Source organism: Micrasema longulum, unplaced genomic scaffold (assembly GCF_059751315.1).
Source record: "Micrasema longulum isolate JH-2025_06_02 unplaced genomic scaffold, ASM5975131v1 h1tg000087l, whole genome shotgun sequence".
NCBI classification, from domain to species: Eukaryota; Metazoa; Arthropoda; class Insecta; order Trichoptera; family Brachycentridae; genus Micrasema; species Micrasema longulum.
The window spans coordinates 449998-477845 of record NW_028277293.1 but is presented as its reverse complement, the minus strand read 5'-3'; the positions used below and the strand labels follow the sequence as shown (position 1 = coordinate 477845).

The following is a 27848-nucleotide window of genomic DNA, read 5'->3' as shown; positions in this document are numbered from 1 at the left end:
CGTCTGGTTGCGGCTCTGCGGCTGTCTTCTTCTCTGGTTTTCTTGCGAGTTCTCTAGTAATCTGTGGTTGGCTCCGGCGAAAAGAGATCATGATGGGTGATGAATTAGACCAATTATTAATAGAAGAGGATTATTACGCTTTTCTCAATGTATCACGAACAGTAAGTATACACTTAAGGCTTTTAAAATATATTTACGGTGTTCGTGTTATTTGTTATGTGTTTTTTTCGGAATGTATGAATGTAACCTTCCTTCACTATCGGCGTGTTTCTTTAAGTATATTTTCTTTTAAAAGTTCAATGTATTGTGCTTAAATACAGTTGTTTATGCGATACAGCTACAACGGTTTTATTTTGCAATGTATGCACACGTATTTATTTTTATTTCATAATGTTTATGTCAGATTACACAACGTCGCTTTAGTTAGTTTTTGTCCAACAAACCATATTTAACGAAATTGGGTTCAGTGTAGAGGAGTTCTGAGAAAGCCTTAAGTTGTGGTTATGCCTATTTCGTAAAAAAATCTTGAAAGCTCTGTTTCTGCTGATTTGTGTTTTGGTCTGTTGGATCAAAACGAACTAAAACGACGACAAGCTAAATGTAAGTTTTATAAACCACAGAGTTAACGAATTAAATACAATATATACATGTATAATTTTGCTCTAAGGCATCAAATGAAGAAATCAACAATGCGTATAGAAGACTTTCGCTCATATATCACCCAGATAAACATTTGGACCCAACGAGAAAGAAATGGGCTGAGATTATATTTAACAAGACAAAAAAAGCTTATGAAGTCTTAACTGATGCCCATAAAAGAGCAATTTACGATTCTCTCGGTGAGTAAAGATATTTTGTAAATATTACTCAAATTAATCCAATTTAAATTGAATTTTAAAAAAAATTAACTCATTGAATCATATACTGAACCAAATTAAGAGACAGTTGTAAATCAGCTTGTAAAATTCCTAATATTATCACCTTAAATAATGTATTATGTAATATGCAGTTTATTTCAATGGATTAATGAAAACGCCGTAATTTCTCGATTATAAAATGAACCCTTATTTTTAGAGATGAAAAAAAATGCTGTTTTAAATAGAGGCTTTGCTATAAACAGACAAGATCGTACAATCATAAGAAAGGGATTTGAAAATATGCATAATATTTATATATTATCACCATCAGAGTCTGAAATTTCTTCAAATTCAGTGTCCGGATTTTTCTGCATCACTTTTGACAAGTCACTGTCTGCCTATTCTCACAAAATGTCATTGAACGAGTCCTGCAACTGTTTCCGTGCTCTTCTGCATACATGAGAACTTTTGCTTTCATTGAAGCATTACATATATAATGTGGTGTTCTTGCTGACATTTTTAACGGTAATTAAGGACAAATTGGCAAAACCAGCGTAAATTATGACATAATTTACCTGCATAAAATAATACATTCATCCGTAGACGCACCAAACTTAACTAGGAAAATGTTTTTTTCTGCACCAAGTTTTTTTTTCTTTTTCAGAAATCATCCTTTGTAGGATGAATTACCAATAAAATAATATAATTTTTCTGCCAATATTTAAATTCAATATGGGTTACCACTCACTCCTACCAATAATTCAATAAACGTTTATTCATTTATTCCTAGTGGATGGGGGTTGGATATATTTGAGGAATCAAGACAGTCATTTAAAATAAATTGTTAACTGTCATTATGGGTTAATTTGTGTTTGTAGCCAACTATATTGTATTGCTATACTTTCCATAAATACTTTATCTTCTGTATTGGGAACTTGTGGGCTTTATGCCTGTTTTCCTGATCATGTAGGATTTTTATTTTTTTTTTCAAGTTGTATTTAGACAAAAATTAAAGCAATCGTAAAATGCCATAGATTATAAGACGCACCCTGAATTTAGAGACACGAGAATAAGAAAAAAACAAGTATCTTATACTCGAGGAAATATGGTATTATATTTTACTGAACATTCTTCATAAATTCATTATTTTCATGTGGATTCTCGTAGGTAATGATGTTCTTTTCTAAATTTGATTGAATAATTCCATAGGAACTAAGGGTTTAGAAACCGAGGGCTGGGAGATTGTCCAGAGAACTAAAACGCCAATGGAAATTCGGGAAGAATATGAGAGGTTAGTTGGTTCTAAGTATTTTATTTTGGTTGTGTCTGATCAGGAGGATGAATGGTGATGGTGATGATGATGTACATGTTTGATCAGTGGTAAAAGTTACATATTACTTTGATTAATGACCATTAGTAAAAGTAATTTAAAAGTTCAGTTATATTTGATGCCAATTTTTACCAAAGTTAAAAGTTATCAAGGTTAATGGAGTTCCAAAATTATATAATTCTGTTTTCTATGGAATTATGTTTTCCAATTTTGCCATTTTCTCTCCGACTTTTTCGACTTTTTTCGACTCCCTCACAACTGTCAAATAGTGATGCCAACACTACGATTTTCTACTGATTTTCATGGAAATCTTCTTAGTTTTGATAATGTAACAAGTAATAAGAATATTATTGATATTCCAATAGCCGAAATATGTAAAAATTTCAAATCCAAATTTGAAAAAAGGAAACCAATTAATTTTTTTGGCAAAAAGGACCTAAATGTCTTTCTACCACCCTCCGCTGATGATCTACTATTTTTTACCTACCGTTACCGTATTTCACCTGATGTGTGTTGGTAACGCTGCTATCAAAAGATTCTATTCAAAGGCAATGCTGATTGCGTGTTGCATTGTTGATGCAAAAAACATTTAAATTAAGATGCAAAATTAAATCAAAGGCAAATCTAGGACTAGATTACAAATGGGAGATGAGGTTGTGATGCAACCGTAGTGGCGGAATCAGAAGATGATTTACAACGTATGTTCCACAAGTTTCATCTAGCTTTGCAGAAATTCAACATGTGTATCTCAGTCAGTAAAATAAAAAGCTTAACAATATCTAAGCGCCCTAAGAAATGCAAACTGATGATAGATGATAAGACAGTGGAACAGGTCATGTCTTTTAAGTATTTAGATGTTGAAATCTCGAACCACAGCGACCCATACTCGTATAGAAGTGAGGGAACAAACTTGTAAATCCTACGCAATATCTGGATGCTTGAGAAATATTGTGTGGCAAAATAAACACCTGCGGATTGAAAGCGAGGTCTGGATATACAAAACGTGTGTCAGACCAATCATGACATATGCATTAGAGACGAGGGCAGATATGGTTAGAAGAAAAGATCGACTCGGAACGTCGGAGATGAAAGTACTGCGGGCAATAGTTATGGAAATAATAAAAGGAAAGGTTATGGCCTCCGTATTTTGGGATGCACATGAAGTCATATTCATTGACTATCTTGAAAAAACTAAATCCATAACTGGCACATATTATTCATCATTATTGGGTCGTTTGAAAATTGAAATTGCTGAAAAACTGCCACCTTTGAAGAAGAAAAAAAAATATCTTTCATCACGACAATGTGCCTGCTCATTCATGGTTAATTGCGCAAGCAAAATTGTACAAAATCGTGTTTGAAACAGGTTCCTCAGCCACCGTATTCGCCAGACCTGGCCCCCAGCGACTTTTACCTGTTTCTGAACCTGAAGAGATGGCTCACCGGTAAGCGATTTTACTCAATTGAGGAACTCGTAGCTGAAACTGAGCCCTATTTTAAAGAGTTTCCGAAGGATTACTTTTCAGATGGAATAAAAAAGTTAGAAAATCGTTGGACTCGGTGTATCGACTTAAAAGGAATGTTGAAAAACATAACTGAATTTAGCCCAAAAGATGTATTCTTTTTTCACTTATTCCAAAATTGTTTATCCACCTAGTAGAATATATATTATATTACTTGAAATAATTAACAATGTCATAGAAGTTTTCGCTTCGGCACTTACATTCACTTTCTATATTATAAATGTTTCAACATTTAAAATTACATCCAAATAATTTTAAATAGCGGATTTAGTTTTTTGAGTAGCTAATGCAAGAGTTCAGTGCTACAGGAAATCGGATATAAAAAATGTTTTCTTGCATGTGGTAAAAATTACAGCATTCAATTGTACCTCGAAGTTTCTCAAAAATATATGAAAAAATTCATACAAATGAACTACTACATCAACCAAACAATTACTGCGTTGTTGTGTTGTGATAGATTTACGGTTTTCGGGTAGCCATTTTTTTTCTCAACCAGCACTACTCATTACGACGAGTAATTACAGAAGTTTATCGAATCATATCAATGTTTATACAATCCATAAATATAAATAAAAAACTGGTTTAGTTTGATGGTCTATTGGCAAGTAAAAAAATATAACAAAACCACCGAACTTTCTCATTTTCAGTCTAGTTTTGCCATAACTCTTATGATAGATCTCTAGGCAGAGAGCCAACATGGTGCTCAGTGGTTCCTTACAGTTTTTTTAAAACACTTCTTATTCATACTCCTTTCATTGTTATGCTCCTAACTTTTTTTATTTTTTTTTAGATTGGCACGCGAAAGAGAAGAGCGTAATTTACAGCGCAGTACAAACCCAAGAGGGACAACTACGGTTTCAATAAATGCTACGGAATTATTTAGTCAATATGATGATGAATATGAGTAAGTTTTAGTTTGTAATACCTTTAAAAAAAAAAGTAAAAGCATATTCTTATTATCATTTTCATTACGAACATTATTTGCACTTTCATCAGCAGGGAAGCTGAAATTCCACAAAAATAATTAAAACTATGTAACGAAAATGTTATCTATTCTATATATATAAAAGGCAATGTTCGAATGGTTTTCCTCGATGGACTTGATAACTATAGGACCGATTAACGTGCGGTTTTCAGATAAATGTACATCTTTGCCATGAGAAGGTTTATAGCTCATAAAATTTTTAATTTATTAAGTAAAAAAAAAGTTAGGAGAAACATGCCGATACAGAAAATTTTATTCTTATACTTTGTCTAAAAAAGGAACAAAATCGGTTCAGTTTTGAGGTTTAGAAAACGGGACAATAAAACGTCAATTTTGTCTATTCTAACAAAAGGTCTGAAATGCAGTTGTCTTTTTCTCACAGTATCGGGGAGGCATCTGCAAGACAGTGACAGGAAAACAATGTTCGAATACATTTTTATCGAAATTCTCTCATCATAATTTATATAAATTGAAATACAATAATCATAATTTATCCGTACATATCTAATCTGGACTAAATACAATAGTTGATATAAAAAACAAACAAAACAAAACCATCACGCCGTTTCTCCGTAAGTTTTTTGTTTACAATATTCAATGTCTCAGAAAAGCCATTTTATTAGGTTTGTTTTGAATTAAATCATACCAATCAACCTAACACACACCACGATCCATGCATTTATTTTAATGTTGATAATGCCATTTATAGAAATTAAAACGACCCGTATTTTTGTCTATGCTTTTTTCCCCCTCTCCTCCTTGACGCCAATAGTAGAATGGGGCGACATTTGAATCGTAAGGTGACTTCTATCAGCAAATATACCGTCCATATTTTTCTCAATAACTTGGAAACTTCTGACAATTTTAGCGGTTTTTTTTCTTCTATATATTGTAATACCAAATACGCTTTAAATGCAAATTTTATATAACTTTGTTTCAAGTAAGATTCCAAAAAATTAGAAGTGGAACTGTGAAGCTGTTTTTTTTTTAACTCTGCGATAGACTAAAGTGTTGGTTTTCAAAATATTTATTTGATGATAAAATAAATTTTGTGTATCATTGAGTGTCTATTAATACGATTGTTTGCGTATATTTTTTTTAACGAATAATAAGAAGTTTTCTAAAATGAACTGAAATTGATAAATTTTTTTGACATCTGTGTTTTGCAAGCGACACGATTCGAAGTTATCAATAAAAATTTTGAGACAGGTCCTACAAAAAACGATTTACTCAAATACTAGAAAAAGTTCTTATAAATATTCAGGCTGCTTCCAACCATTGCAAAATATGTTTTGGAACCCTATACAATGGATAATAAAAAGTTAAACATCCTTAAAAGCATTTTAGCCAGTATTTTCAGAACAGAAGGAAATTTTTTTAAATCAAGCGATAGTAAAATGTGGTGTCTGGGGATTTACCCTCGACACTGAATTTAAGAATATAAATAAAACATATTATGACTCATATGAACAAGTTTCAATAAATTTACTAATTATTTTCTCCTAATATATTTTCTTTTAAAAAAGAGCGAAATAAATGTGAGACTTAGTCCTCGAACGGTAACGGTGAAGTGATTCATCCAGTAAATTGGAAAGTTGTGACGAAATGCTTGTAGAAGAACCTCATACACTTCAATTGCAGTGCTTGTGAAATCTTGGGAAATTAATCAATTCAGTATCCATTGAAAATAATTTATGTTTGTAAACATTGAAATACAAACTTTTTTAATTTACAAAAAAATAACACTCCAAATTTTTTGCAATATGAATTTCATTCGAATGCAACCCTGGAAAATCTATGAAAACATGTATACGCTTCTAATTTTTTTTCCATTTAATATATTGAGGATGTTATTAATAACTAATAATTGTCAACCTTGAGTACGCGAATTAGAAAATTTTGCAAAAAACCGCACGTAAATCTGTCAAGCCATTTTCGAGTTTTTGCGAGACACAACACGGCGAGTAATTTTTATACATATAGATACGAACCCATAGCAACAATTTATTTAACATTACATACCAACTTGAATTTTATTGAACACAAATGATATTTTACACTTCTGAAAAATTATTAATATTAATTACCATTGCTTTCGAAATGTCATATCAGACAGAACTCATCAAATGCATTTACCAAAAAGCGCCTTCAAATCATTCTATGTCGAAATATTAACTTAATCCGAATAAACTTTTCGTATTAATTTCTCGAGAAACTATTCCGAATTCATGTTTCGATTGTCTCGAAAAACCTCTCAAAATGTAAAGTCTGAATTCATATCTCGATTGTCTCGAAATCCATTCCGAATTAATGTTTCGATTGTCTCGAAATGTAAAGTCTGAATTCATATTTCAATTGTCTCGAAATCCATTCCGAATTAATGTTTCGATTGTCTCGAAATGTAAAGTCTAAATTCATATCTCGATTGTCTTGAAATCCATTCCGAATTAATGTTTCGATTGTCTCGAAATGTAAAGAAATGGCGGCCTCCGTGGTGTAATGGTCAAGGCGCTTGACTCACGCATGGAAGGTTCCGGGTTCGATTCCCGGTGAGAACACAAAAAATAAAAAAATGTGATTTTTCTCAAGCCTGGGTGTTCTGTGATGTAATTCACCACAGTTATTGGGCATCTTGGCCTGTTGTGGTGCAAAAAATAAATAAATAAATAAATAAAGTCTAAATTCATATCTCGATTGTCTTGAAATCCATTCCGAATTAATGTTTCGATTGTCTCGAAATGTAAAGTCCGAATTCATATCTCGATTGTCTCAGAAAACCATTTCGAATGAACTCACTCGAGATATCTGGATTATTTTTCCGATTTGTACGAGTGAACTCGATTTATTGTAAGCATTTTGAAATGTCTCGATCTTTTAAATAATCGAGTATTTCGATTATTTTAATTCGATTATTCCCACCATTGCAATAGATACATAATAAGAGTTTTAATGGCAGACAAAACTCCTACATTTTTAATTTTTGGAATTATGTACTATGAAATTAATGTGTTTTTTTTTAGCATTGAAGATAGCAGATTTCCATCCATCGAAGTATCAAGCATCAATGTTTCACATTCTGTTGAAGCACCTCTAACGTCTAAGGATACTGTAACACTTTCATGTAATATATTGGCACAAAATGGCACAGGTAACTTATAATTTTATTATGTCATCATCATTCCCTTATCCAATGCCAATCCCAATGATGTATAGGCACTGCATTGGTACTTAAAAAGCGGCGTATTTCGGTCATTTGTTAAATACATAAATGCAACAGTTTTGTGCTTCAGTGGGGTGATTACAATCTGAAGATTATGAAGCACGATTTTTCACGCATTTTGATGATGTTTAACGTCACACTGAAGGTATTATTTAAGATAAGTTCTGCCGATACTCTATTAAACCTGTTTATTTGAGTTTTGACAGTTTGAGAAGTTATAGACATCGATAGCTATTGAGGGATCCCATATACCACAGTATGCTTATCTACACCCTGGAAATGAGAAAAATCATGTTCAAGCAAGCACTTCTTGCCTTTGTTGCTGCTTTTCATTTGTATTTCCAATTGTTTTACATCTGCTACTTTTTATCACAAAATCCTGTTAAAAATGTAAAAGATGAATAAGTACATTCTAATTTTACTTTTAGGGTGGTGTAAAGTTTGGCAGTTACGCTAGCACCACTTCATTGGTATACTGATAAAACCCTTTAAATCACGAAATTTGAGAAAACATGTTAAAATGCAGTTCTATGTCATTTTTCAAACTTAAATAACTTAATCTTCTAAAGTTTAATTTCAAAGTTAGCATGTGTAAAAACCCACTCAAAATACAATCATCACCAGATAAGAATGCCTACGTTCACACAGTGTTACCATATTCTTATCTGGTGACGACAAAACTTTAAAAAAAGAAGTTTTCTGGTGAAAACCATTAATTCTATTAACCAGATATTTTAAGTCTTAACTATTGAAACAATTTAAAGGAACTAAGATGGTTTCAAGCGTGTGTATTATGTCCAAAATATGAATAATGAAGACCGGAAAAGACTTGTTACGTCACACATACAAACACATTTTTCATGTTACTTTTTTTTACAGGTTCAGGTTCAATAAATGTCGCCAGCCGCCGTGTAACATCAGAGAAGGGCTGGGGAGAACTAGAAGTTGGAGTTGGCAATGGACCCGTGGTTAGCCTCAAAGCGTTCCGTACCATGACCAAGTCGATATTCTTAACTGGAGCTGGGGTACTGCAGTTTTCAAGCAGAGGAATAAGGCCAAGTTTTGTTTCAAGTAAAGATCCAGATTTATAGTAAACCTAAATGTCCCTTGCAAGAACATTTTTGAGATGGGAATATAGAAGTCTAGATAGTAACATAGTTTATGACCTTGTTTTTGGTTGGTTTATATATGACAAGCTGAATCCGCAATGCTCTGCTATTGCTATTACATACTTGTGCTATTACATACTTATGTATTAAATGAACACAATCAAAAGATTGATATCAATTATTGTATTCAGTCCTAATTAAAGCGTGTAAAAACCTTTCGGATAAACGTAAAAAATATGGTTTATGATTGAATTTTAAAAGTTTAAATAATTCATTTTCAAATATTGAATTTAAGTAGGTTCCTAGGTACTTGTTTATGGTTAAATTCCAAAAATGTAAATAATTCATTTTCAAATATAGAATTCTTTTTGCAAATGTCAAACTCTGCTCTACTTACCAACAGTGGTGCATTTTGTGTAAGAATCCGCTTTTCAAAAATGTATCAAATGTCAGTTCAAATTATTTAAGCATTACTGAAATTCCATTACAAAAAGTTAATATGTAGAAATTAAAAAATTGTAAAAATTAAATGTCAGCCATATGCATCCATATATCTGTGGCTTGGGTCCAGAAGGGCCAATGTCAGATTTCGTATTTTTCTTGTCATCATTTGTTAGAGGGTCGATGTCAATTAAAAAACTTTTACATTTAACTATTTTTACACATGTGTTGTAATGTTTTTTATTTATATTTTTGTTATCAAAAAGTTCATTATAACACCACAAAATGGCAAAATAATTACTCCTGTAATACTACGAATTTAAAGGGGAAAACTAAAATTTTAACAACAAATCAATTATTCTTCCAAATTAATTTAATATCCCTCAAAATAGGCTCCTTCTGAAGTGATACGTTTTTTCCAATGAACAATTTAGTCATCCATGCACATTCTGTAGGCATACTCCTGAATCGCCTTGAGTTCCCTCTGTGAATATTTATTCTGTCTTTAGCCAAGTCAAAACAAGTTCCACGAAGCGGTAATTTAAGTTTAGGAAATATAAAAAAGTCGCAGGGAGCCAAGTGAAGAGAATACGGGGGGGTTGTTCGTTGACATTTGTTGAGACAGATCCCTTGCGGGGTCGCTAGTAGGTAGCTTTGGCGGCCGCAATCCTGAAGCAGGCAGCCGGCTTGCTAGGCCGGTATCGCTCTGTCGCCGGGAACGGCGGGTGTGTTCCGGGAAAGTAGCCAAGGGTCCAAATTATCCGAGGTCCAAAATCCAATCCAAGTACGCACTTGAGTACAACCAAACAAAGCATTGATGTAGAGTATAGTTGTGCCAACTTAGCAAAAAAAAAATCATCTAAAAAATCATTTACACGGGCCTTTTAAATTACTCTGTCCTGGTATTTATTTGACAGAACATATACACCAAGATTTGCTTGTCGCATTTATATCCAAAAGACGACTAAAACTGGGGTTTCGACACAGTTAAAAAAAAAAAAAATTACATCTGCATTACATCTTCCCTTTTGCTGCTTTTACAGATTCCTCAACACATTTTACTTAATAGTCCTTCCAGTTTTCAAGAGGAATTTTACATTTATTCATAATATTTAACATAATATGTGGAGACACAAAAATTTGCTGAATGCTACTAAGGGCAAGTTTCTTTCTTCTTGATGTATTTGAGTAGAATAGATAGGTGTTGCCAAAAGAAATATTATTCCATCAAGAAACAATATTCGGGCGATACATTCAATGTTTTGAAACTGTGGAAAACCGGAATCCGGCGTATCAAATATATTGTCGATAAACATATTCCTTTTCCATGTATGATATATTTTTAATTGTAATTTTCCAAAAGCTATGGCGATGCAGCTGGATGGCAGTTCAGTGGGTTACCTCACTTACCGCGGAGGGGCGAACTCTTCAATGACCACCTCCTTGGTCAGGGACACTGAAAATTACCATGGAAATTTATCTCTTCAGTTTGGCGTTCCACATTCCTACGTAACTGCTTGCTACACTAGGAAAATGCTACAAGGAGAACTAAAACTACGAGTCTGTCTCAAGTATGTGATTTATTAAATATAATTGTGTTTATTAAACTATCAGTTACTTCATTTAATCACTTGTAGCATAATTTTCTAAAGAATTGTCGCCTGAAAGTACCCTCTATGAATGTGCTGACCCCTAAACTGATTCCAAGAAATGTCTGTTTTAGTTTCTAAAACCAACATTCCCTGGGAAAATATTGGACCACTTATACAAGTATATCGTCTATGTAAGTTCTATAACTGTATAAGGACAGCACAGCATGTTCGAGGGTAAATGGTCATTCACATTGTGGTATGGCATTCCTAAAGAAGTCAAACGGATGTGTAATGCCACCGTGGTTGTTCAATGTATACATCAATGACTGTATGAAAGAGCTGAAAGATTTAATAATATTGAAATATCACTTTTTTTTTTACAGTTTTAAATTAATGGGGGTCTATGAAATACTGTTGAGTGAAAAAAAAATCTACTTATTAGTGGCATAAAAAATACTTTTAAATTTACAATTTTGAATTCCTGCAAAAACAGCTCATTGCATTGACCACACACCCCTAATATGTCATGATTCAGTTAAATTTTGAACTTTGTGGCCATTGTGTATTATATTTAAATTGAACATCGTCACAATTGTCAAGGCCAAACATGAAAACATTTCTCTACAATACCACATTGATTTTGAAAATACAATTAATTTTTCTAAATCCGTTTCACATATTTTTATTGGTATTCGTAGTATGTGATATTTCCCTATTTTCGCTTGAAAGTTCTCTTTACAAATGTACTGACTCCCAAGAAATGTCTTTTTTAGTTCCTAAAATCAACATGCCTTGGGAAAATATTGAACAGCGTATGTATTATATTTATGGTGAAATAAATGGTGCAATATGTTGGTCGGGATTCAAACACAGATATATTGTCTTTTAATTTGATTTTTTATTGAAAATTGTAATTAAAATAATTGAATAGTTTCATCAGTATGTGCCGATCAGCATTAACAAAAAAAAGAAAGTTTTTAAACAGTAATCTTTAAAAACCAAAAGTACTCAGTGAAAAAACATGGTTTTAAGACATGTTATTTTAGTTGTTAGGCTCTCCTGGAAATATTATTTTTTGTTAAGACTATTTTATGGAATGTGCGATAAATTGTATATCCTTAAATTTAAACCTTGTATGTTGTTTTGTTAGTGTACTTGAAATATGATGATATATTTTTTTATGTTAATAGAGCTGTAACCTTCTCATATGCTTGCGATAACATTCCATCCAGGAGTCGATTCCTAGCAAGTTCGACATGAAATATTTGTTTTGAAGGTGTTTTTACATTGCAGTATTTTTTTTTCCCTGGAACATGCGCTTGATGCATAAGACTGATCACTTTACCTTCATGTAACAGATAATCGAGATGCGCTGCGTTTGGTGTATCATTGCGGTGCCCTATGCACAGTCTGATATATAAACTATCTTCATATGTATTTTTTTGGTGATGCAGTTAATAATTGTGTATCATTTGGATGTTTTTCTCACGAACTTCATTTGCAAATGATTGTAAAAACAAATGTTTTTTATGTATCATGCGCCCATGTCTGCGATTTTATTTTTAACTAATCTTTTCTGAAACTGAGCCTTGCCTTTTTATCTATGGGGTTTATCGTTATTTAATATTTAAATTTGTGTATTTAATATTAAATTAATGACTATAACTGCCATTAATTAACTAATTATTGTGTCATAATAAATATCAACTATTATAGTCATTATTAGTCATTTTACATAAGAATCATATTATACATCATTTTCAAACTATTTTAACGCAATATAACTGCGAATTGTTCAAAGTCACATTAGAATCTCTGGTTTTAATTGCCTCATATATTAGATACTAATGATATAATGATTCTAGAAATAAAATGATGTACAGCAAAAGTTTACATGTACTAGGTGGATAAAAAATGTTTAGAATAAGTGAAACACTTCAAGGCAAATACTTTAGGATTGTTCAACATAATATCATGACTTTTATCTTTTCGGCGACCAGATCGTTCAGCGCCATCGGTGCTTGCACGGCCACAACAAAAACCACTTTTGACTCATCTTTATCGACTGTGCAGAGTCTGAATAATTCTTATCTAGCTTGGCTTTGGTCTCAGTTATCGTTATCTTGCGTAAATAATAATGTTTACTCAAAACTCGAAATGCAGATTTTTCCATTAAAAAAAGAATAGAGGTTGGTTGCTTCTCACTACTGTAACTTGTAAATGCTTAGAGAAAAATGGCTGAAATTTCATGCTTTTTATGATTGGTTCACATTAGTGCATACTAACGCCATCTCTTAGATTATTACAAACTTTTTTATCCATCTAGTACTAATAAATGATCTTTTAAAAGATACACGATTCCAATTTTAGTTACAAATAAATAATTAAGGATTGTTTGTTCTTTGAATGATTAAATGCAGACTTTTTTGAGCACATTCTGTCCTGTTATCCTTATTTGCTTTGAATATTACTCAAGGTCAGGTGGGGTAAGAGTGTCATGGCAGGTTATCTCTTTATATAGTAATATAGATATCATCTCCTTTAATACAAATAACTAGAGTTACCGCCAATGAAATTTGTACCTCAAATAATTCAAATGAGCAAGAAAAGGGACATTCGTTCTAATTCAGAGCAAGAGTGTAAAACAAAAGTACTGTCAAAAATTATTCCTCTTTAAAAAAAAAAAAAACGATAGTTATAAATCTTTGTTTTGATTCTGGAACAACCCATCTCTCTGTTTGACCGACTGAGCAAATAGGCCCTTAATTCTATAGATTTTAATAGATGATCTTTTGTTTCTCTTGCCCCACCTGACCTTATATAAAATAAATTGTCTATTAAGCGATCAAAATAATATCCATATATATGTACATATGTTTGCACTTCAACAAACTTCTATGGTAGAGCCTAACAAACCTGTTTTGGCATACAGTTAGTTTTAGTAAGAAAATACATCAACAAGCATATATGTTGCCAGTTTCTGTGACTTTCTGTGTAAGTCTGACTCTTGCCTTATTCCTCAGGTCTAATGGATTTTCAATTGTTGCTCATTTTGTAACTGCGGTATTTCTTACATTTTTAAAACCACAAATGAAAGTATTGTATACAAAGTATTTCATTTCAGAATTGGAACTTTTGGATATTTAGTTGAATATGGGGCTGAGAAAAGAATTTCAGAACACAGTAACTTATCTGGAGCTGTTTCTTTGGGTATACCCACTGGCGTTATTCTAAAACTCAAGTAAGTTTCCTTTTTAAGTACAGGTATGTGAAAGTAAAATGATTTTATCGAAAAGCTTTATGCATAGATGATAGACATACTTTGTATTTATTTTATTTATTTATTATGTACTAGAACACAATATAAAAATAATGTAAATGAATGCCTCGACACGGGTTATGCCCACTGAGGTGTTCATATATAGGGTTTTTCAATTGGCGCGGGTAGATTTTGACGGCCTGTGGTGGCCATTTTGTTTTGACATCTGTCAAATATTTTTTGTTATTCAGTTACTTATGCCAAATCACCATGGCAAGTTACACAATTGAACAGCACATTCAAATGATGAAATTTCATTATCAAAATTAGTGTTCGTTAGTGCAAGCGTTGCGCGCACTGCGCCCATTTTACGGTAGACGTGGTGGCCCTTCACAGTCAACTCTTCAACGTTTGGTGACCAAATTTGAGACAACTGGTTCGGTAATCAATCAGCCAACACCCGTACGTTCAAGAAACGCAAGATCCGCCGAGAACATCGCCGCTGTCCGTGAAAGTGTACAGCAGAACCCGAGGTAGTCGATTCCTCGCCGTGCACAAGAACTCGGCCTTTCACAGACTTCAACTTGGTCGTCTTCAAATATTGCGTCGGTACTTAGGCCTACACCCGTACAAGATCCAACTGACCCAGGAGCTCAAATGACAATAGAAAATGCCGTTTGTTCACTGACTGGTCTTTGAATCGTTTGGTAGACGACCCCAATTTTTGCCAAAAAATAATTTTTAACGAAGAGGTGCACTTTTCGATAAATGGCTGTGTTAACAAGCAAAATAGCCGTATATGGGACGACACCACGCGAGGTTCACCATGTGATAATGCATCCTCAAAAAGTTATCGTTTGAGGTGGATTTTGGGCCGGCAGCACCATTGGTCCGTACTTTTTCGAAAACAACGTCGGTGAGGCGGTCACTGTCAACGGCAAGCGCTACAGAACGATGATAACCAATTTCTTATGGCCCAAATTTAACCATATGGACCTAGAATGTGGTTTCAGCAGGACAACACTATGTGCCAAACAGCAAACGCCACAATTGACATTCTGCATGAACGATTTGAGGGTAAGGTTATCTCTCGCAGGGGTGATCTGAATTAGCCACCAAGGTCATGCGATTTGACCCCGCTAGACTTTTTCTCGTGGGGTTTCTTGAAGTTACAGGTCTATGGAAATAACCCACAGTCAACTGATGCCCTAAAGGTGAACATAACACAGGCCATCGCTCAAGTTCAGCCGGATCTACGCGGAAGAGTCATTGAAAATTGGACCACTCGGATCTGTGCCACCGTAAGAAGCCGAGGCAGGCATTTAAACGATGTCATATTTGACACTTACTGGCACATGGGCCTTTCAAATAAAAAAAATAATTTGTTAATACCTCACACACAAATTGTTTTATTTCATTTCAACATCTACTCGCTCTTATTGAAGAACCCTTAAGAATAATTATTACTTATTAGGAACAGAAAAAGCCCTTTAGAAAAGAAAAACTTTTATGTGAAATAAAGAAAAACATAAATAAATTGAAAACAGAAGATTCTATTATAAGTATATATTATGCTGTTAATAAATATCACCGATTGCCCCTGAAATAATACTTTCTCTAAAATTTAAAAATGACATCTTATGCATTTTTTCATAGTCAAAATTTAAAAAAAAAAAAATTTATCCTTTATACAAATTGATGTATTTAATTAGTATGTTTAAAAACATTATTTAGTACTAACATTGTCTTTTTTTGAATTTCAGATTAACCCGTGGATCCCAAACCTTCATATGCCCTATACATATTTGCGAAGATGTTTTATTATCGCCAATATTTTATGCTACAATTATTCCTTCATTGTTGTGCCTAATTATTAAGACGGTCATTATTGATCCAATAAATCGCGAAAAAGAATTGCGTGAAATTGAAAAAATAAGAGAGACTAACAAAGCAAGGTATGGCAATCAATTATGTATGTAGGTTAACTTGATATCAACATTTTAGAAGAAATTATTTTTTAATCACATTATTATTTTATTTTGACATAATTATGGATGAATTTCATAAAACTCGTTGAATTTCCGTTTTGAGCTCCGGAGTATCTGTGGTTTATTTGCACACACTTTTCAATTTAGAAACCCCCAAAGAAAAAAGTCCAGATGTGTCAGATCACACAATCTCGGTGGCCAGTTAACTTCTCCCTGCTGTGAAATAACGTCTGCAATAACTGCATTATTTTTGCCGCAGTATGGAACAAAAAACTTGTTGAACAAAATGTCATCAACGTCAATTTCATTTAACTCAGGCCACAAAAAGTTAGTTAACATGTCACGATAACGAAGACCATTGACTGTAACTGCATTGCCAGGTGCATTCTCAAAAAAATACCGGCCAATGATTCCTCCAGTCCAAAATATACACCACATGGTCACACGCGGTGGGTGCATAGACTTTTATGGATCACTCGTCGGTTTTCAGCCCCTCAAATTTGACAGTTCTGTTTATTGACGTACCCACCAAGTTAGAAGTGCGCCTCATCACTAAAGATGTTTTTTTGTAAAAATCACCATCGACTTGTTGATGCTCCATTATCCAAATGACGAATGTTTGGCGCTAAGCATGGTCTGTTGGCTTTAGATGTTGTTGACGTGTTAATTGAATCTTGTAAGTGTGCATGTGCAGGCTTTTGCTTCTGGAGACGTTTAATTGTTGACAACGATGACAAATCGAGGTGGATGGGAGTTCGTATACACTTTTTCTAACTGCCGAAATGTTTTCAAACGATCGACCCGTACAAAAACGGCCATCTGCTCTTACATCTTGAACGGAGCGGAGCTAACAGTTTTAAATTAATTAAATTCTCCATATCGGCTCGAGATAATGCATAATGATGACTGAAAAATGTGTGACATTTTTAAACCGTTTTAAACGTTTAAAGTTTTAAACCTCAAACTTTGCTGACGACATCTGCAAAATATCCGCGTTCCATGTTTGACACAACAAAAATTATTAAAAATGCAAGTAGGTTTTTGAGACACCTATTACTTTAGAAAATCAATGATAACTTCCTAAACACTAATTGTTTTTGTGTGCATTATTATTTCATCCCGTAAATTAAATTAGAAGTTCTGCGTGTTAATGATGCAATGAATGTTTTCAATCTGTTAAAAGGATCAAGCCTTAAATATAAGAAGATATTTTTTATTTTCACATAATTCTATGTATTTTTCCAACAGAATCAAAGAAATGCACCAGGAAGCTTTGAAATCAATTGAACTGATGCAGGAAATGAATCATCGTATTAAAACTGAAGAAGAAAAATCCAAAGGCTTGATAATTGTGCGGGCACTATATGGAAAACTTCCTGCGGGTAATGTGTTGTTTTGTTTTATCTTCATAATTTTAGTCCCTCATAAAATGTATCTACATGTCAAAAGGGGTGATGACTAGAAAGTATTTGACGAAACGTAGTGGAAACCTATCAGCCTCTAATAGGCAACAATACAATGTTCTCACTTAGTGATTTTTTATTTCAACATTTCTCTTTTTTCTATCTTTTGCATTGTTAAATATGTATAACAACTAGTTAACATTCAGTTTTAAAAACATCCCGATTCTTTCTTAAGTTATGATCCTAGGAGAGCGTTGCTGTCGTCTAACAGCTGCCATGTGGCGGCGGATGACGTCCTCATTGCGCTCATTGATTTGTACGTTGTCTGTACAAATCAATGAGCGCTGGTTTCTTAGAGAGCGTTGATTGTGAGCGGAATGTTAAACATCAGTGCCGCCATTTGCAGGACAGCTATCATAGCGATGCGAACAGTCTTCGAAGGGTTATTCTCGTGTAGTGAAAATTTTTACCCGTCTAATCTGTCAAAATGAATGCTATGATTGCGAAAAAATCATTATGCTTTAATTAATATGAAGAGCAAAGACAATAAAAAGCCTGGTAAAAACACAATTTGGGGAGAAGTATTAAGACAACATTTGAAATATGTACTTAAATGTAAATAACAATCAACTTACGAATAATAGAAAAAACTTTATTTGCTTCAAGAAAAAAAGCTTAGCATCTGGCATAGTATTGTTTTTATATTTCAAAATATTATCTTTCATAATATTATTTCTCAGGAATCCTAACCTATTTTTACAAAAATATAATATTTTTCTTTTAAAGTCGCATGTCAATCATAAAAATAATATATTATTATGTGTTCCGAATTGATTTCTGGAGTCCATATTATAAGAGAAGCGTTCAGTTTCTTTCCCGTAGTCTGTGGTTTCGTATCGTCTATTCCTGGGTCAATGTCTTAATCTATGGTCGCTCTGTCCCTTTCCGCCAATTTGGTATCCCGGTCATCCATGGATTTTGTTTTTTCCTAAAACGTCATTTTCCCAACGTATCAAGACGTTCGTTGATTTTGTCCGATCATTTCGAAAAAATGTCATATATTCCTGGGAAAAACAGCGTTAACACCGATAAAAACTTTTAAGGACGGTTATATTATTTAATTTAAATTACGAAAATTCCGCATTCTCACGTATAACGATCAGTAATCATCGTGTTTTAAGGTTTGTTTACAAAACACCATTTTAACAAGCACGGCTATCGTTTAAAAAACATTGTGAGAGTGTAATATTGTTAAGTGTTGACGCTTGAAGTTCCTGTCTTACTATAAAACTTTAAAATACGTGTACAAAAGATCTTCATCTACCCGGCATTGTCGCTTATTTACTTAAAAAATATTATTTTTCACCGTCGTAAACAAACGACGCCATCTTGAAAATCACCCGTTGTGTGTTTACTAACATCGCACGAGTGAATATTTTAAGTGTGACGGATAATTGTTCTATTTATGTGATGGATAACTCATTTACTAAGAATTTGGTGCTTCGAGTCAAATTTTGAAATATGTATTTCATGTAAATTTTATTTTCGTCTTAATTGTCGGTAAACATCGGTCGTCATTTTGAATACTTCGACCTCTTTAGTCTTCAGTACTAAGTTTATTCGACTTTTTAAATAAATCTGCAGACTTTTTGAGTTAACAATGAGTGATGCAGAAAATGTTCAACCTCACTCATTATCGCCGGTAGCTGGACCCTCTCGATGCAGCGAATCTCGAAAAAGATCTCTCAAATCGCCCGTTCCTTCAACGTCAGACACAGTCTCCCGAGCCGCGACAGCAAGAGCGGCTAAAAGTGTCGATGGACCCGAGAATAGACTATCTAGTCCAACAGATTGGAATTCTGACTGACACTGTATTCCAAAGTCAAACCGGCACCAATGTCGCAGCGCCAGGTGATACTTCTCCCGTAGAGTGGGAACTGCAAGAGGATGAAGATTTTCTCCAACAACCTCCCGGACTAGAGGAACACGTGGATGCTCAAGAAGAGCTGCAGCTGGATTTCCAGGAACCCAGCACGACAGTCAAGGAACCGGTCCATCCAATCAGGATTCGAGCATTGGAAAAGCTCCAACACTTCGACAGTGAAAACTGGGCCGGCGTGCGATATGCGGAGGTTCGGAAGAAATTTCTGGCAAAACCGTCGTTTGTTGAACTCAAAGTCAACGACGAGCTCAGACGCTGCGATGTCAGCTCTTCTACTCAAGCTTCACTTGAAAAGTCTTGCTGCTCTATCGCACGCCCTCCTCATACAGAAAGAGGAGTTTCAGTCAGGGCTCCAAGCACTGGTGAATTGGGCCGCCGACGAGAGCACGGCTCTTAACAAAAAGACTTTATTTGATAAGGTCAAATTTTAGTTTGCTCCCGACTCCGCATACCAAAGGGTTTCTGAGGACATTCTTCAGAAAAACACCTCCGGAATAACACCTTTTACCAGCAGCCACCGAACTAATTTTCAATCACTTCGGACAACCCGATATAGACCTGTTCGCTTCCAAAACCGCACACGTGACTTCAACATATGTTTCAAGAGATTGCACAGAATCGTGCGCAATTGTTCAGAACGCTTTCAGTCAGTGTTGGGATTACAATCTTGCCTGGATTTTTCCCCCGCCGAACTTAATACCACGAATCCTAGCACACCTGAACAAGGCAACCGGAACCTTTCTCCTTGCAGTCCCGAGGTGGCCGAGGGCGTTCTGGCGACCAGACTTAATACGCCGACCATTAGCACCGCCATTGAAAATAGCCAACTTGAAATCTGTACTAATCGACACATCAACCAGCAAACCTCCACCCAAAATCCAAGAACTGGTAATAGAAGTATAGAAAATTGGGGGTGGGACAGCGTTTTGAACAGATGGAATCCAGAAGAGAAGAATTTACTTCTATCAGGATGGCGAACTTCGACACTAAATACTCATAAGCCAGCTTGGGACAGGTGGTGCCGCTGGGCATCAAAGAACAATTTCATAACTAACAAACCTTCTGCAAACCAGGTGGCCAGGTACTTGGCACAGTTGTTTATTGAGGAGAAATTGTCATATAATAGTATACTAGTGCATAAGTCAGCAATAGCAACGTTCTGTAACCCAACAGCTGAAGAAAGTCTTAGTTCAATTTTTTTGGTAAAACATACCCTGAAAGCGATAGCCATGGCAAAATCTACTCTTCCAAAATCTCCAATCTGGAATCCACAGATTGTAAAAGACTGGCTATGCAAAAATAGTCCTAAATTAAACTCCCTATACGAGATCTCGTGTAGAGTGGCAACACTATTACTGCTCTCATCAGGACGGAGAGTACACGACTTGACGTTACTAAATATCTCGGAAGGGAACCTGCAGGACGAAGGTACTTCCATTATCCTACATCCGTCTTTCGGATCAATGACAGACACCCGGTCACACCAGTAATCCAGCTGGAAACTTTTAGAATCACCGGAACCTAACATAAACCCGGTCTTTTGGATAAGAAAACTAGTAGAATTGTCAAAGGATCAGAGATCGGAAGTAGATAACCTCAAAAGCCTGTTTATAAGCACTAGGGGCCCCGTAAAAGCTGCTACAAGAACCATTATAGGAGGATGGATAAAGACCACACTGAAAATGGCTGGAGTGGAAGCTACTCCCGGCAGTACACGTTCAGTGGTCACATCCCTAAATTGGTTAGAAAACTACCCAATTGATAATTTATTAGAGAGAGGAAACTGGAAAACTGAAAATACCTTCAGAAAATATTATCAAAGAGAGTTGCTAAATCATTCAGTCTCAAAAGATTCCTCTCTAGCAAGCCTGTTTCAACCGGTTAATATAGAATAAAGGCGTCACCCGGTCACCAGGAGATAACAGACAGATCTCTCATAATTTGGACTCCAGAAATCAATTCAGAACACATAATATTGGAGTTTTACCTACCATTAAAACTCTTATTATGTTTATATTGATTTCTGGAGTCCAGGTAAGTGTAACACTTACCTGGTGCATTATGAGCTTTATGAAAAAACAAAATCCATGGATGACCGGGATACCAAATTGGCGGAAACGGACAGAGCGACCATAGATTAAGACATTGACCCAGGAATAGACAATACGAAACCACAGACATCGGGAAAGAAAATTAACGCTTCTCTCCCATAATATGGACTCCAGAAATCAATAGAAACATAATAATAAGAGTTTTAATGGTAGGTAAAACTCCAATATTTTTTTACTTGTGCTTATACATAAAAGTAGGATAAATGTTACCATAATATCGATACCCTAGTTCTGTAGGGAACAAACAAACAAACAAACCATCACGCCGTTTCCCCGTAAGAGTAGGCAGAGAGGATAGAACGCCACAACACTTTATCTTTGCATACAGATCTTGCTTCCTCTACATTCATACATCTTCTCATGCACGCGCGCCGATTATTCCGACTTTTGACATGTCCATCTTTAAGTATTTGTTGGATTTGGTCATGCCATGTCTTTCTCGGTCTTCCTCTATTTCTGCATCCATCAACATTCGCATTGTAAATATTCTTAGCCGTTCTCTCGCTGTCCATTCATTTGTCTACATGTCCAAACCAGCGCAGAGCTCCTTTCTTGATTTCGTCGATAATGCTTGTTTCAGCCTTACATAATGTACGGATCTCAACATTTGTGCATCTATCGTACATAGTTTTACCACACATTCGCCTGAGAGATCGCATTTCGACAGCATTCAGCCTACTTTCATCCCTGTTTTTCCAAGTCCATACTTTGCTCCCATACATCAGGGACGGGACCAGGACTCCGTTGTGAACTGCCAATTTTGCCTCTTGTGACAAGCATTTATTTGCCAAGGTCGATTTAAGTGCACCGTTCACTCTGTTCCCGGCACTCACCCTCCTTTCAATATCTTTCTCAGTCATTCCATCCCTAGTGAACATACTTCCCAGATACACAAATTCCTCTACTTGTTTTAGTTTAACTCCATTCACAGTGATTTCACATTTAGTCATACTTTCATTTCTTTCAAAAACCATCACATTCGATTTATCGACATTCATCAGCAAATCGCTTCTCTTGCATACATCGTAGACCTTTGTTACCAAGAATTGCAGTTCCTCTTTGTTATTAGCAAGGAGTACAGCATCGTTAGCATACAAAAGACAATTGACTTTTAAATCACCCATTTTTGCTCCCATTCTTAAGCCTTTCAGTTCTTTCATGCAGTTATCGATATACACGTTGAACAGCCATGGTGACATAACACATCCCTGCTTCACTCCTCAGCACAGCATGTGTCTGTAGGGAAATAACTCAAAATGAGGGATTTCCTTAAACTGGTTAAACTGCATTTGAAAATATATCACAAATAGGTCGATCCTATGCAAAAGTATTTCAAAGGCCCTATCGCTTAATATTAGACCCAACGTGTGAGTCATTTATCAACCTATCATGCCTACGTCATTGTTTGACACTTTGATATAAAACAAAGCAATCACACTCCTACTTATTTCTACCCAAACTTGTACATTCCATTGATAATCTTAGTTCTATAGAGAAACAATGAATTGTTTCTCTATAGAATTATGTTTTTTGGTCTTTTCCTCTTACCGGTTGCATTTATGGAAACCGATTTTTTGAGCAATCTACAAAACTCATTTGAAATTTTACCGACAGATTGCATTTTAGCGCATATTTTTGTCAGATAAGCCGTCACGTCCGCCAGATAACGACATCGCTTTTTCTAAGTTTACATCTGCAAACACTGTTACGATGGCTGTCTTACACAAATATTATTTATAGAATATTAAAATAAAATTAGTTTTCTAATTTTAGATTCTCAGCATCATTTAATAGATGAAGAAGATAATGGCAACTCCAGCCCACGCCATGTCGAAGTGATTGATGTTACTATTCCTTTACAATGTCTAGTCAAATCTTCCAAACTATCACTACAAGGATTATCTAAGGTATGTCCTCTTTGTATTTTGTTTTATTTAGGGACTGAAAAGTTCTACAACATCTAAATTACATTATGTTTATAGTACGTTCCTTTTATGGATTGAAAATGTGAAACTCACATCACATCTATTGCCAAAAAAGCCAAGTCAATAATTTACTCAATTAAAAAGGCATTCGAAAATAATACTCCAGATATTTCTTAAAATACACAATACTTATGTAAGACCTTTATTGAAGTATGGATATCAAGTATGGAGTCCCTACTTCACTAAAGACATCAAGCTACTGGAAAAACTCCAAAGATGTGTTACAAAAATCCCCAAATTCCTCAAAAGGATGCCTTACCACGGTAGATTAAAAGCCCTAGGACTTGCATCATTGGAAGAACGACGGAAGAGAGGGGACTAGATAGATACTATCAAGTCATACTCGATAATTACTACGATTGCCCCCTGCATGAGATCAATTAAATTCCAATACGAACTTAGGGGTCATAACCGGAAGCTTCATCTGCCCCAATTCCACCCCAATCCCAAGAAAAGCTCCCTTTCCAGCACGGTAGTTCCAGACTGGAATAAATTGCCAAGCCTAGTTGTCCATCCCATTTCGGACAGCCAGTTCAAAAACCGTTTGGATGCTCTTTTGAAGGAAGAACTTGGACAAAAAGAAGTACACGAGAAATAGGCGCATGTACAAAGGCTGCCTGCCTATAACCAATAATAATAATAAATAATATCAGGTTGTCAACATAAATCTTAAAATTCTCCCTTATGTGTTAATATCTCCCTGGAGAAGAGAACCTTAACCGTACATGTGTTCATTTTTACTGACTCTTTAATAACCAAATACAAATCTTTCTAATCAGCTGCCCCGGTCATCCCTTTTCCCACAAAAAATCAACTCTAGGTTTGGTAACATCTTCTTTTTTCCACATCCGCTCCTAAATGGAGCATGTGGACATCACCAGATTCCTCTAAGAGACCCTATTGCCAGCCAGCACTCTCGCCTCCTCCCACGTCGATCCAGCGCCCCTCAGTTCCGTCAAATAAAGTCGAAAGAAGAGGTAACTCGGGTTTAGGTGTCCAAGACAGGTTCACCGCTGCATCCTCGGTATCATGCTGCATTTTGTGTTTTTGATGTAAATTCCAGTGCTGATAAGATAAGAATAGAATCCAAGATTTACACTATAAACCCATATTTCTTATTTGTTTGTTAATTTGATTTAAACTGTGTTTTCCTTTTCAGTCACAATTACCTGGATTCTTTGATATCTGTCTTGGAGAACAAAAGCACCTGACAATCCAGTATACCTATCGTGATCAAATATACCTATGTACAATAGATGATACTGAGACATTATCATTACCAAAGCAAAGTAAGTGAAAAGTAGTTTAATATTCATATTTATTTATACATATGAAAACTAATTATTTATTCAAATAATTAAAATGAAATTACCAATTTTTATATAATTAAAATTAAATTAATAATTTTCAAATAAATAAATCTAAAATAATGTTTTTGATGTTAAAAAAAATACATTTATATTTATTCATGCATAGTTAGCCACTTAAATAGTATTTCAATGCAGTGTGTAAATTGAACCCTGTCACATCGGAAACCACGATGACTATTATAAGCAAAAGACATTTGGCATATGAAAAAGAAATTTAGAAGTGTTTCACAACTCAAAAACATGTTTAAAAAAAAACAGATGTTTACTTTTGCAAGGGAGAAACCATGAGTGGGAAGGGAGGAGCTGGATGTGCCGTCCCCCTCAGCTCGCTTTTCCCATTTGCCAAATTGTAGTAGTGAAGAATAAAAACCTTTTGTAGGATTTTACTCATTCACACTAATAAATTAAGTTTTTCTGGGTTATTATGCCGGGTGTCGATTACACTAATTGCTGCATTTTGGATGGCATTTCAGGTTCCATCATCAAAGTTGATGGACGCTGCGATGTAATCCTAAACATCGACTAAGAGCGCGAAAAACTCCGTCTTATTGATTTAAATTCTTTACTGTTTCAAGCACTCGTTAGCACATTTTTATTTAGCATTATTCTAACGATAAAGTGGAATGTAAGTGTTACGTTGATTTGATCACTGTGTTAGTAACATTGATCCAAATTGATTCGGAATTTCACCTTTTACTTTTACATTAATAGAATAATTATTTATTGGAATAAAACATTAGATACCTAGTTATAATTTTCTACATATGATAAAAATACAGAGTTTTGAAGCACATAGACACTTAGAAAAAATGCTTTCTAATGATTTACTTAAATATTTAAATTTTGGGGTCGGTTTCAATTATGTACATAGTTATAAATTAACAATGCTAGAAAGTAGGAATCAAATTGTTGTAGAGCTGGGTTTGAATCTAAAAGTGAGTCAGTTTTAACAATTCACGGAAAAATGGACAGAACTTTTTTAAAAATAAGTACTACACATTAACCTATTCCATGCGAGCGTCATCCTATGCTGACACCAAAAAACGTACCATTAACCGCGAGCGGCATCCTATGGTGACATTGATTAAGACACTGCCAACATATAGGACAAAAAAAATAAAAATTACTACCTCAAGACAAGATCTTTAAAGATATTTAAATTTATAAAGACTTACAAAAAAAAGTCCAAATCTTGCCTCGAGTTTACAATACAACACAATCGGGACATTGGTGCATGCAAGTCATAGTTTGTGCTGTGTTGATAGAGGAACAGCACATTATCAAATTTGCTAGTTATAAAAAACGGGAAGACTTCAAAAATGATTTGTCAACAAAAATGATTTGTCACACATCAACCCTGATGATGGACGCTGTAACGCGATCCGAAACGTCGGTAGAGAGTACGAACGACACACGGCATAATAACCCAGAAAAACTTATTGTGCATCTTAACGGCCGTGAAAATCTAAGAAGTTTAATGATTTGTCAAGTTTGACACATACTTGAATGTGGATATGTCTCTTGGGTTGGAATAATAAAAATCATGCATGTGAAGTAGGCATAGACATAAATATGTTTTTAATACATTATGTCCTCTCTGTCTACCTATCTGGGGAATGGCGCTATTGTATGCTAATATGAGACATTTCATGGAATAATGTTTTTCTTGATTATTTAATTTTCTTTTTTCAGAGCATCGAGTTGCTGATAAATGAGGCACAAGGAATACCAATTTTTTCAAGTAATAACGCTACAGGCTCAAACAGTTGGTGGTCTGATATTAATTATAAACATTATTACATTATACATATTACTGAAATTTAAAATTGATTATCAGTATGAAATGATATTTTTAGTTACATAATCGGCAAGTTAAAGAATATTTACTTACCGAAAAAAAATCACTAAATGTATGGCCATTTGTTGCATATGTACATGAAGTCCATAGATAATTGTTCCTTTATATGAAAATTTATCTTTAAAGTTCTTTGTTTTTGTAATTTTTTAAATTTGAATATCTCATTTTAAAAAAACCTTTGTTTAATGTGTTTTGACATATTTGTCTTGCGTCCTAAAGTCTTAATTCCAGAATGATGTAAACTCGAACTCATCAAAATCAATATATGTAAATGGCAATGCTTGTATCTGTGTCCTCAATAGAAATAATAACTACTGGGGGCCGATTTACATGCATTTTTTTGGAAAATGACAAGCTTTGGCTTGGGCATATTTATAGCTCTAAAATCCTTTATCTCTTAAGTAGAGAAAAGGTTAGGAGCATAAATGTTTTAGTCATCATTTACCGGAGCTGCATTTGACGAGAATGCATGTACTTAAAAATTTAAGGTATCTTTTTTTTTTGCATTGTTTTTTAATGTTTACAATGTTTTTTTGTGGATCCCAATGATATCCTTTTCTTAAATTATAATTTTATTTTCTACCCATTTATTTCTTTTTACTGGATTTTCGGTAATGCTACTTTTTAGAAGGAAGAACGCAGACAAAAAGCAGCACACGAGATTTAGGCGCATCAGCAAAGGCTGGCGGCTTCCTATAACGAATAATAATAAAACTGACATTTGAGTAGTCCACTTGCAAATCACGTTCTGTTAATAAACCAATTAGTTGAGAAAACTGATAAAAATGTTTATCTTTATAGTTAAGATATAAAGGCGCATTAATTTGCGTATTACTTAAGTCAAGGATCATATCAAACTCATTTATGTTAAAAAA

At 34.5% G+C, this 27848-nt stretch overlaps 1 protein-coding gene across 1 annotated transcript; it reads left to right on the top strand.

Annotated features, from left to right (window-relative positions):
• LOC148284800 (dnaJ homolog subfamily C member 11-like) lies at nt 1-27559 on the top strand. Its single transcript, XM_088234554.1, has 13 exons — nt 1-161; nt 668-839; nt 2067-2148; nt 4501-4614; nt 7716-7843; nt 8795-8986; nt 10829-11036; nt 14182-14298; nt 16080-16271; nt 17553-17686; nt 23534-23667; nt 24905-25034; nt 26808-27559. The coding sequence occupies exons 1-13, from the start codon at nt 90-92 to the stop codon at nt 26828-26830; spliced, it is 1698 nt and encodes a 565-aa protein (XP_088090680.1). The 5' UTR covers nt 1-89; the 3' UTR covers nt 26831-27559.
• Nucleotides 27560-27848: the final 289 nt, after the last annotated feature.